Source organism: Fistularia commersonii, chromosome 27 (assembly GCF_037954325.1).
Source record: "Fistularia commersonii isolate RoL2024-O1a breed Wild chromosome 27, RoL_Fcom_v1.0, whole genome shotgun sequence".
Lineage (NCBI taxonomy): Eukaryota > Metazoa > Chordata > Actinopteri > Syngnathiformes > Fistulariidae > Fistularia > Fistularia commersonii.
In genome coordinates this window covers 4,230,279-4,242,065 of record NC_141310.1, presented here as the reverse complement: position 1 = coordinate 4,242,065, position 11,787 = coordinate 4,230,279, and the positions used below count along the sequence as shown (strand labels likewise).

The window sequence follows — 11,787 nt, the reverse complement described above, 5'->3', positions numbered from 1 at the left end:
GTGAGACTCTCCGGTATGAAAAATGGAGCAGCACAAACTCTTCCCACATCTGACTCTCCGTCACCGGGAGATTGGAAAGTGAAGTTCGAGAACACGTGAACAGAAAATGGCCCCATCGCTGGGAGTCTGTTCTCTCACTGAAAAGCTACAGAGAGGAAACGCAGTGCAAAATTTTCCCCACGGCCGTTCAGCCACACCTGGAATGAGCTCACACATTATTTCACATTGGAAAATGCAAGTCAAAAATGTACGCAATAGATGTTATGTTTACTTTATTTCTTCTGTCAGTAATATATTTCAATGAACAGTTCAAGCCTCATCAAATAAAACAAGATTAACATAAATATTTGGATGGATGAATGGATGTGTAAGTGGGGGAGAAGCACAGACATGAGAATAATGTAAAAATGACAAATCATTTTAAAAACGGGAAGTTAAATAAATAAAAATCAGCACTCGGTATAATTAATTGCAATGGCTATTTCACATTTAAGATTCAAAAACAAAGTAAACTAAAACAGAGGTACAAGGGGAGCTCCAGGAGCACCTTTTGGACTCTAAGCAGTGTCGCGAGGTTCATACATGCACCAGGTTTCAACGGATAGTGGGAGGAAGGAGGCAAGAAAGGGAAGGGCATGATTCCAGGCGAGGAGGTCACAGCGTGGAGTCCCGGCAGAGGACTATCTCCAGCTCTGTGCGGTACAGTTTCCCTGCATCTGAAAGAGCCATGATGCTCTTCTTGTACCCACTAAGTCCTGTTATATCCACATCCTGCCGACATACAGAATGTGTTACACACCGCAATGTTTATCTGAGTCATCTCTGGCTGGTATTTGGAGCGTAGAGAGAAAAAAAAACAAATCGTTACCATTTTGTTTTTGTCACAGAGATCCTTCAGCAAAGCGTCCAGCTCCTGCTCGTCAATGTATCCATTTCCATCCTGATAACACAATATAGGGTATCTGAATTATAGATCCCTTGAGATTCTTCTCCTGATATGAATATCAATCTATTATACTTTATGATTCCCATGCAGAGAGGAATTTTTCCCAAGGGACTAAATAAAGTATGATAAAATCAATTTATATATATATATATATATATATATAGTTGTGTCTCAAGGGGGTCAAATGCTAACACAAACTGCTAACCTGGACACAGAGATTATGCTGTTTTGCATTAGTTGGCATGTTGACAAAAATATTTCTTTCAGACTTAAAGTCAGTAACAAAACTGTCCAGTCAGTAACACCATTTTAACAGTTTTCAACCAGACTGGTGTATGTCTTATTTTTTCACTTGCATATTATTTTTGCACGTGTATGCCCTCTCTGTGCAGGCAGCATGACGGGAAACCATAAGTATTTAGCTGGGAATTCTGTAGGTGTGCACAATTTTATCAGCACAATCGGCCCTTCAGACTTTACACCACTTTTAAAATGGTCATTTTTTTGCAGAGCATGAAGAAAAGTCAGAAAAACAAATCGGAACTGAGCAACCTTATGGCGCAGCCATTGTTGCATGGGCCAGATGTGGACCTGATGTAATTGGTCAGGCTCGAGTTGCGCCTATACAGTAAAACCCGAGGCTCATTTTAGACAGCCATACTCTCCCTAGCCTGATTCTGTCATTCAGTGCTGAAGGCATGAGAAAAATTAGGATCAAATGTGTATTGCTGTCAGGGGAGCTTCGAGTAGATAAACTCTTGGCGATGCTTAATTGGTCTATCTAGGCAATGAAACGTCATCAAACGTAAAAGATACACTCCTAAAACGATACGTCACCTTGTCATAGAAAGTGAAGAGGGAGTCAAACTCCTTGACTGTGAGCCTGATGCCCTGTGTGCAAGAGAGAGCCATGTGACAATTGTTAGAAACAGCAGGGTATTTCTAGAGAGCAGTAAAAGCCCCACCAGATCCAGAACTGATATTAATCCATGCAGATTATGATAACTGGGACTAGAGTTGAGTTAATCCCGATCAGAAAGACTAATCCTCTATACGAAAGGAATTGTTGATCTGCCCTCATCATCTCGAATATACGTATGGGAACATACATGAGAGGAAAAGAGCCATTGGGTGATACGGGCGCACACACACACACACACACACACACACACACACACACACACAATCATACACACACACAAACACTCACACATATACTGGTTTTATAACACTTGATAATGTCCTGTAGCAAATAACGTGAAATACGGATATTTTGAAACTTGACTCTGAAACTAGTACTGTGTGTAAAAGAGATAAAAAGACGGGTTCAAGCAGGTTGGAATGGGTGGAAAAAAGCATCAGGGGAACTATGAGGGAGCCAGACTGAGATGGTTGGGTCATTTACAGAGCAGGAATAGTGAATATATTGGTAGATGAATGCTGGAATTGGAGCTGCCGGGCAGGAGGTCTAGAGGAAGACCAAAGTGAAGATTTATGGATGTAGTGAGAGAGGATATAAAGGTAGTTGGTGTGAGAGAGGAGGATACAGAGAATAGGGTTAGATGGAGAAGGTTGATTCGCTGTGGTGACCCCTGAAGGGAAAAGCCGAAAGGAGAAGACTCTGAAACTAGTACTACGGTAATAGCGATCAAAAGTCATAAGGTGTGAAGGCCTAATGCATTTAAGTAGGAAACACATTTTCTGTGAATGTACCAGCTGTCCATTCATTACATTGATGGCATATAATCTTCTTGTCGTAAATCCAATAATGATTGTCTGACTTCTCTGTAGCGCAATGACATAAGTCTTAAGCTTCAACACAAAGTGTCTCGCAGACATACATTTTTGAGCGATCTCAATTCAAAGTAGCTGTATATTGTTTTTCCTTACCTGGAACTTCATCAAGAAATTTTCCTGGACAGGCAAGAGCCTGTGGCAAAGCGAAGAGGAATTCTTGATTTTGGGAAAAATGTCGTGGCGCCGGCGTTCACAAAGAAACGACCCAATACTTACCTTGCCATCTCGGACAGTCCCAGCTTTCCGTCACCATTCAGATCAAACATCCTCAGCTGCGGGAAAAGAGGATTAGCAGGAAATTCATCAGAGAATCCATAGTGAACAGCAGGGGCTCATGCACTGTACGTATAAACACGCGTATATATATATATATATATCTCACATGTTACAAATGTGCATTTAAGAGAACTCCGGCTGAGCTCTTGAACGGCTGTCTGAAAGTGATCGCCTGAGAAGTGATGCATCGGCATGACAGGTGAACCCCAGGGTGAAGCCAGACATTGATGTTTATCGCATTAAAAGCGAGCCGTCGGGTGCCTTGTTTGGGTTACGATATGGAGAAACGCAGAAGCCGAGGGCTACATTTTAATATACAGAGATGAAGGAAAGCAATGTCTCGCGCTTAATTTGATCATAGTCACTGAAGTTCTGCTTTAAAACACAGTACGTTGCGGAGATTTTAAAGGATGGTGATGTTTCGCTGGTTAGTATTTAGGAATTATATGCTTCACATATCACTGTAAACATGGATGAGAGAAAGGCACAAGGAATCTAGAATTAAGTTGAGACCAAAAACCTAAGTAGCAACTCTTCCCAGTTCGGAATGAAGACTGTTTTTCGTTAAATAACACTCACAATGGTCTGCGTGTACTCCGAGAGCTTCTTATCATCGTAGCTTCTGTTGGCCTTCTTTAGTAGGTCAGTCAGGAAACCCTGAGGAGAGTCTGCACTGTCAGTAATTACATTACATAACACATTTGTGTTTGGAGAGCGGTGAGAATGGCGAGGTGAATTTAATTTCTGCGGTATTGACGCGGCTCGCAACTCAGATGAAGCATCTGCTCTCAAGGATGCTATTTTTGTGATTTTTCTCTACGGTGGGAATTAGGCCGGAGCGTAAAACCCACACGTGCGCTTTAAGAGGAGCTTCGGCTACCGAAGCATCTACGCCAACTACTTTACATAGAAATCGATCACGGTTGCTGGATGGATCCGATCTGCTGCAGAGTGGCCATATGCAAATATATGTAGTTGATTTAACCATTATCGCATATATTTGCATTTTGTCCTTTACCTTCAGCTCGTTGGACTCAATGTATCCGCTGCGGTCGCTGTCGTACCTCCGCCAGGCCTGCAGAAGGAACATGAGGTTTGTACAGTGGCTTTTAGCAAAAGGTGCGGCACCAAAAACAGACAAATGGAACGCATATCTCGCTTCGACGTTAAACAGCCCCCTTCAGATCTGAAGTGATGGTAAGAGAATGAGACTACGGTGAGAAGTAACAGCAGAGGAGGATGTGTGTGCCATTTGGCATTGTTTAAATATAGAATTTGACAAAGTGCTTATCAAAGATGGATACTTGGATATCTAAACGCCTCAATACTCAGTGCCTCTCGCCAAGCCCAAGCCTGCGGTCATTTATTATGTATGGCTGTCTGAGAATAGCTTTAGCGCACAAAGCAGCCTGAATACACAAAAAAAATGCTCACACAAACACGCATTCTTAACTGTGTACCATTGGTGTGCAGATACATAGACGCGGGATATAAAATTGAACCGATGTCCGACTCCTCGAAGCTTTCCTTCTGTTTAAGCAAACATTTCTCAAAATCCCTCTGTTTGATAAAAGATAGTGGACAAGATGAAGGATTTGGAAGGTATGCCAGAGAGATTCCACTGTAATGCTCATAGACGTTACAGCTGCAGGTCCACCTCTGATATTGTATTTTCAATTTCCCACGGATAAACGTTCAGGTGTTTGAGCCACTTTCACCGGTGATATGTTTTTTGTTTTTTTTTCTGCACTCATGGAAAATCTAACTTTATGATATTGGACCAGGATTAGGGGTTACGTTGTCAAATATATTTCAGAAACTATACATCTCTTTAGAAAATGTGTTTTAAACTCATGTTGGGAAGCAGCTCCAGCAAAAAAAAAACAACATAATTTTAAAGAATAACTTAATTATATGTATGTCTGGTATTACAAGTATTATTTGTTTGTTTGTTTGTTTGTTTTTTTGTTTAGAAGTTTATTAGGACAGTGTACAAATACATTAAGCACAGAGGCAGAGATGTTTGTACAAGATTATAGCTCATAGCTAATTTCCATCTGTAGGATTAAGAAGATTGGAATTATAAATCATAATGTAAATTAATTTAATGGTTTCTCCAGACAAATTCAAACAGTCACGCTGACATGATGGCCAAAGCTTTAGCAAGAAGTGTATTTCAAGTGAACATAACGGAAGGAGATCCCATGGATTTGTTCGTGAGCATCTTTGAATACTTTAACAGATTTGCTCAGTGTGTCAACAGAATACATTTAATTTTGCCAAATTGACGCCTGCACGACTTGGGACTGGATGGAAAAAGAGGGAAACGGGCGCGACAAGAAACTTACAGCCATGAATTCAGAGCTGGATCCCACAAACTCTCTGAAACACAGTAGGAAGTTTTCCTCGGTGGGCAGAAGCTGAGCCAGCTGGGGGGAGAAAGGATGGGAGAGGAGTGACGGACCTGACATTTCACTGACATCCCAACACAACCAGACAATCACTCAGATAGGGTGACTGATTTAAACAATTTATCCAAACTAGTGTCTGACTTTAAATTATTACATATAATTTCCTTTTTTTCATGTGCTCATTTCATTTGAGTGGTAACAAATAAGGGGAAAATACCATTTGAAAAATCTTGGAAAATTCAAAGGAATTTACACTATAAAGAAGATGCATATGAGAAAATAATGAAACTAAAAAAAAAATTTGAACTTAAAATAATGTTCAATCGCCATGATTCTTCATATTTGATTGGGTTCTAGAATCCTTTTACACTATGGCGTTTAATTTGTTTATTTCCGCAACATAAAAATAAAAGAAGAATGAGAGTACTTGGCATGCATCTGGCATGTACATGTCTATCTCAGACACGATACCGTGACATGGAGTATATTCGTTTCAAAGATCTGTCATGTGAATAATGTGAAATTAATTAGATTTCCATCTCAGGCGGGCCCACCTCTGACATCTCAATTCTCCCATCAGCATTCTTGTCAAACCTGGACATGAATTCCTTCATCTTCTCCTTGAAAGCAGCATGTGTAGGATCCTGCACAGACATCCGGTGTTTCACTCAAACTCAAAGTTTTGGATGAATTTATGCATGGAAATTGAAGCGCCGCAGTGACCGGGTTTTGAGGAAAACAACAAAAAAAAAAAGCCTCGAGGATTACCACAGTGACACAGGACAGATCACGTGACTAAAGCAAATGCAGTGATAAGCTTAGCAGAAATGTAACGGACAACGTGCTTAACTTGTTTCCTGTGTTCACATTCTGGCCGATCACAATGCCGAGGTCAGACCCCAGCGTGTATCCATCATCTATCCCATCAGAACCTACATTTAGCGGAGGGGATAATCCAAACCCCCTACGTTTTTTTTCCACCCGAAATGAGCAGCGGTGAGTACAACCTCGCTTCACTGCGGCAAATCATGACTTGAAAGCGGAGAACATATGGATTTCTATCCACTTTGCTCCAGATTCCAGCCTTACCACGCCCGCTCCTCGTCTTGCAGTCTCCAGCTCTTTGAAGAAGTTTTCCAGCTCCTTCCCTTCGATGTAGCCATTTCCTGTGGAACACCAGAGGGGCGAAATTTAATTTGGCAAACTCTGCGATGTGAAGCTTTTAAACTGCTGGAAGCTCCGTCGCCCGTGTGAAACATTTGATTAAAAGAAGTGTCTGAAAGATTAGGGGTCGCCGGGAGTCTTTAAATTTTGGAGCGGGCTCCGGTTCCCGAGCATTAGAGGAATGATAAAGCACAATAACTGGCGCTTTGAGAAGCATGCAATGAAATATTTGGCTGGTTTTCAGTTGATTGTCCAACAGCTAAACAAAAACTCAGCCAAACGATCAGGTTAACAGCAGCTTCATGTCCAGAGAATGGTGTGTATTTAATTACAATTATTTCATGCCAAACCGCCGCACGCTGCAGCAGTGTTTGCTGTAGCAGAAAATATGATTTCCAACACTTCTGTGCAGTTGGAGTGAATAATGAGCGTTTCTTGGCTAAAAGAGGGAAAGTGGGCAGTCAGATTAATGCTTATTGGGGCATTCTGTCCCTGTTTCCCGATTTGAGCTTCTTATGATGATGAGTCACGTGACAAGGATGATTCCATACAGTCGTTTAAAACACTGGTTTGCCTGAAGTCATTGTGTAACATATATAGGATAATATGAATTCTATTTGGAGCCGTACCAGTGAATCACCAGCTTTTTTTTTTTTAATCATAAAAGAAAAAAAAAATTAGTCAATAAAATTGTGATTCCCCTCCGGAGGGGAACCACAAACGCGGAGAGTCAAACGCATCGATTCCATCTCCACCCCTCTTCATCTCTTAATCTTTGATCCTCTCATCTCCACTTCATTCTCATCGTGTTCTTCCTCTCCTCCCCCCTTTCCTCTCATCTCCTGGTCCGACTTCATTTTCCCAGTGTGTGTTAGTGTGTGTGTGTGTGTGTGTTTGATAGGTGCTCCATGCCACCATCTGTGCTTCGGGTGAGCTGGTGTTTTAGATATAAACAAATCACTGGAGGAGTGCGGAGCTGTGAGTGTGAGCACAAAACGGCAAAAAAAAAAGCCTCCGTCTGGGATGAAATCCAGCAGCGATATGATTTTATTCCCCTTAAGGTGCTAATCTGTCCTATACGAGTATTTTAATGACTTTCAAATAGTAAGATCCCTTGTAAGTCAACTAAATACTGTACATGTGGGTAATACAAACAGGGTATTGGAGGATGCTTTCTTAATCTCACATCATTCAGTTACTTATAGTCGTAAACTGACCACAACTGGGTCGATTCCCCCTTTAGTGATCTTTAATTGCTCTACAGGTTAAACTTTCTCCAGAGGAATCGGTCTCGTCATTTCTCGCCGAACGTTATTTTGTCATACCTATGTGTTTGGACGCTGTTATTTAAGTTAGCGCTCTCAACCCCTGAGGCGTTCACTGACTCCCAGTCTCACCCGAAGCAATCATTATCTCATCCCTTCTGCTCGGTTGGTCTTTCAGGCCGAGACCTGTGAGGTCTAAAAATGTGTTAGACACGGTGTTTTAACATCATTTTTTTTTTCATGGACATTATCATGCAATCAGTTTGCCGGCAGGAGAGACGTCTGAGGTGCACGTTTCCACTGAGAGAGGATTTATCAAAGACGCGGGAGTGACAAAGTGCCTCGCCCCCCGGGCGTACAGCAAGCAAAAACGATCAGACATGAGACAAATTGCTGTAATATTCCTCTGCTTGATTGTTTGCATTCAAGATTTCCCGAAGTCTTGTCAAGTTTTCTCAGCACACAATTACACGTCCCTGCTGCGCTGCAGACGCGGTCATGAAACCTGTTGCCGGACTCTTTGATTGATTTTACGGAGGAGAGCAGCGCATATTAATGAATGCCATTATAAAGAATGTGATACAATACAGTGCTTAAGCCCATTGTGAGGATGACAGCAGAAATAAATGCGGTTGGGGTTCGGTGACAGAATGGGTCTATTTTGTGAAACACATCATGATCTGGATTAGAGTAGCCCTGTTCTGTATCCATAAATCAACCCGGGAGATCGCAGACTGCTGTCTCCCAACTGATGCATTTCATGATGAAGGACTGGGCCACAGAATCAGCAGTACAGCATTTCTCTGGCCAGGTAGATAAAATACGGCGTTTTACAGAGAGCAGACACAATGCTTTGAGTTTTACGGTTGGAAGCGCGGCGCTTTTCATTGCGAGACACTCCCGGTGATGCGATGGAACGATACCGCCGTGCGCACAAATACCGCAAGAGACTGTTATTTGACTGGTTAAGAATAAATAAATAAGTCCCGTCTCTTTCCCACATCTTATGGTTGTGACATAAACAGCTCCGTAAAGCAGTCTTGCGGAATCGTAGATTCAAGGGCGGGCTTGGCTCCAAATCTTTCTTTCTGCGGTTCGATTTGCGACTCCTTCGGTCGAGAGGAAGACGTTTTTCTTGCTGATTCAGCTATGGAGAGGCCTTAGAAGAGGCCTCCCGAAACAAGTGGAAGAGCTTTATGAAAACAGCCTGCCTTGGCCTTTGTTAGCAAGGAGAAGCTATTTTTTCATATGAAATAGCCAAGATTGATATTCATTTTTCCGAATTGGTTGAGTTTGAATTCAGGCCTAGATTCCAACCATAGAAGTAAAATCCCAAAGCCCAGTCCCTCTTAGCTCAAACCCCTTCTGACAGCTGGGAACTGAATCTCAGACTTATCTGTGCTGTTGAAAGGTTTCTTTTCGTTCAATCCAAAGAAATATTTCCCGTGAACCGGCTAAGAACGAGGAGATCACTCAACTGTGGTGCTTTGGTTCAGAGAAATGTCGTTCTGTTCTGCTTTGTGCTCAGTGAGCTCACAGATAAATGCAGCATGTTGGACGCTAGCATGCTAGCATGTTAGCATGTTAGCATATTAGCATGTTAGCATGTTGAGTACATCACTTTTTGGCAATTTGGCCCCAAACAGCTACCGCCTGTGCACTTTTGATGGTGTTTTATTTCTTCTTTGTTTTTTTTAATTCGCAGCTGGAAATTAATCTTAAACGACAAATGTCATTTTTCACAGGGGGCGAAGACTAGGGGACGACCATGAGATTTTATACGATTTATAAAGTTTGAGGTGTAATATCTTTACTTTCTGAGATTTCGATGATTATGTTGGATAATTGTGTGATATTATAGCTTCATCCCAAGGAGAAAAAAAAAACAGACTTGAGTCATGATAGTAAGCAGCGCACAACTGTTGTTTTGAAAAGTTGTGTTGTGGAAAAGTGGGAAGCCAGATGTCGATAAAAATCTGATAATAGCAGAGGAGATCATCTGTTAACCATGAAGGAAACAGGTAATGAACAGGATCTTCATATTCATCCTTTGTTTCGCACCCTTACCTCCATCTGAGGCTATGGAGTTGAAAACATAGTAGGTGTGGTTGAACCAAACCCGCTTATGACCCCTGGATGTTTGTAAAACTGGATGTTTTGAGACAGATTGGAAAAGCTCAGTTGGATACTGTTGTCATCAAAATAATCGGCCTGGATTTGACTGGGTTAAAAAAAAAAAAGGTCGGGGCTGTTTTTTTTTTTTTTTTCTCAATTGTTTCTGAGAGTAATCTCTCAATTGGAGCAGGGGAATGAAAATCTGCAGAGTGGCTCAGCGACACGGAGGTGGACGGCACGCTGCTGACTGACAGCTCAGCCACACCGAAACACATTGTACATGGACTTTTTCAAAGTTATTACACATTGCACTGATTCCCGAGACTGACAAATTAACAAATTAACAGTTGATGGAATGTGATGGAAATCATATTGCGTTTAATGAGCCCCTACCAGTGCATTGGCAATCACACATGTTTCAGCATTTGCATTTGTGCATTAGCAGAGAAACCGTCAATTTTCAGTTAAGTGGAGTCCTCAGCACCCCTTGCATCCTCTTCCCCTCTTCCAACCCCCTACTTCCTCTCTGCCTCCGATACTACCCCTCCCATCACTCCCATCCTTCTCCTCTTCATTCAGTCTTTAACCTCTTTTAAACCCCTTGAATGGCTCTGCCCTCGTCTCGCTCTAAGTCCCCCCATAAAACTCCCATAATAATCTCAAACACTTGGAAAATGAACAGATAACAAGTATTAATTCCATCAGATGCAGTTTTTCAGTCTAAATAAGAAGTCAAATTTTATCTTGAGTGTAACTTGAGGGGAAATTCTTATATAAAACAACTATTAAGTCCTGATCTTTTCGTGCAGAAACACCCAGGAAAATATCCTGGCTTCATTTACATCACAGATAAATTAGTAAAAAAAAAATAAACAGAATCAAAATAAAGTTATGAAAGTTTTATGTCGTTAATCTGATTTTATTTCTATGTTTTACTCTATATAAAAATCAACTTTTCAGGAAAAACTCTTTCTTAATTTTTTGTTTGGTTTAAGGAATAAGACCACTGACCGTCTGCGTCGAAGTGCTTCCAGATGTCGATGAACTGCGCGGCGGTCAGCTCCGCCAGGTGCAGCTGCGGCTGCTGGGCTTGGCTCGCCATCTCTTCTGTCCCTCCTTCTCCGGCAGTTGGATGTAAACTTTTCCCGTTGTAGCTCCTCCGCGGTGTGCGCGGCTCCTCCTCGGTCCGGGGCTTTTTAAACCCCCCGCGGCGACTGCGCTTCCCCTGCCCTCCACAAGGGGGCGCCCCTGCAGAGACTCCAAGCCCGGAGGTACCGCAGGAAACAGCCCTGAGAGAGGATAAGAAGAAGAGGAGGAGATGGTGGAGGAGGTGGTGGACTCTCCGGCGCACGTGAGTTATCGTCAACTCACAAGCTCCGAGCGACTGGGTATCATCCAACATCCAACCTTGCAGGGAGAGAATTACCCTCCGTCATGTAATGCATCTCAGACCGGGGGCCCCTCCTGCAGGGGCCATGCAGGATTCTCAACACACCCTGATGAGTGCATGCATGCATACATACATGCGCACGCTGCGAGCGATCGAATCGAGATCGAATGGATCGAATGTCTGATCCGGGCAAGACAAGCGATGATAAGATGTTCAGGGGTGGAAGCAACTCCACGTTTCATTTCTTTTCACATCAGTCGTTTTATTTACACTCTGTTGAGTTTGAATTTAAACTGTCTTGCAGATGAGACAACCCCAACACCCTTACCCCTCACCCTCCACACACACACACACACACACACACACACACACATACACAGCCTTTACTTCCACATGGTTGGAAAACACCAGCTCAATAGGAGT

General features: G+C 42.4%; 1 protein-coding gene across 1 annotated transcript; it reads right to left on the bottom strand.

The window, feature by feature from the left end:
• Positions 1-258: 258 nt before the first annotated feature.
• On the bottom strand, positions 259-11,249 carry LOC147217831 (calretinin-like). The gene is made up of 11 exons (XM_086174877.1): positions 10,986-11,249; positions 6,520-6,596; positions 5,985-6,074; positions 5,368-5,448; positions 4,038-4,094; positions 3,599-3,676; positions 2,960-3,015; positions 2,837-2,876; positions 1,784-1,837; positions 869-940; positions 259-771 (listed from the first exon to the last, which is right to left on the bottom strand). Exons 1-11 carry the CDS (start codon positions 11,074-11,076, stop codon positions 655-657), a joined length of 813 nt encoding a protein of 270 aa, XP_086031003.1. The 5' UTR covers positions 11,077-11,249; the 3' UTR covers positions 259-654.
• Between the last annotated feature and the right edge of the window lie 538 nt (positions 11,250-11,787).

Bases quoted from the DNA above. Each gene is read 5' to 3' on its own strand.
- LOC147217831 (XM_086174877.1), bottom strand. From the start codon at position 11,076: ATGGCGAGCCAAGCCCAGCAGCCGCAGCTGCACCTGGCGGAGCTGACC. The intron at 5,449-5,984 runs GTGGGCCCGCCT...TTCTCCCCCCAG, and splicing joins GGAGAATTGAGATGTCAGAG to CTGGCTCAGCTTCTGCCCAC. The intron at 772-868 runs GTAACGATTTGT...GTATGTCGGCAG, and splicing joins TCTGTGACAAAAACAAAATG to GATGTGGATATAACAGGACT.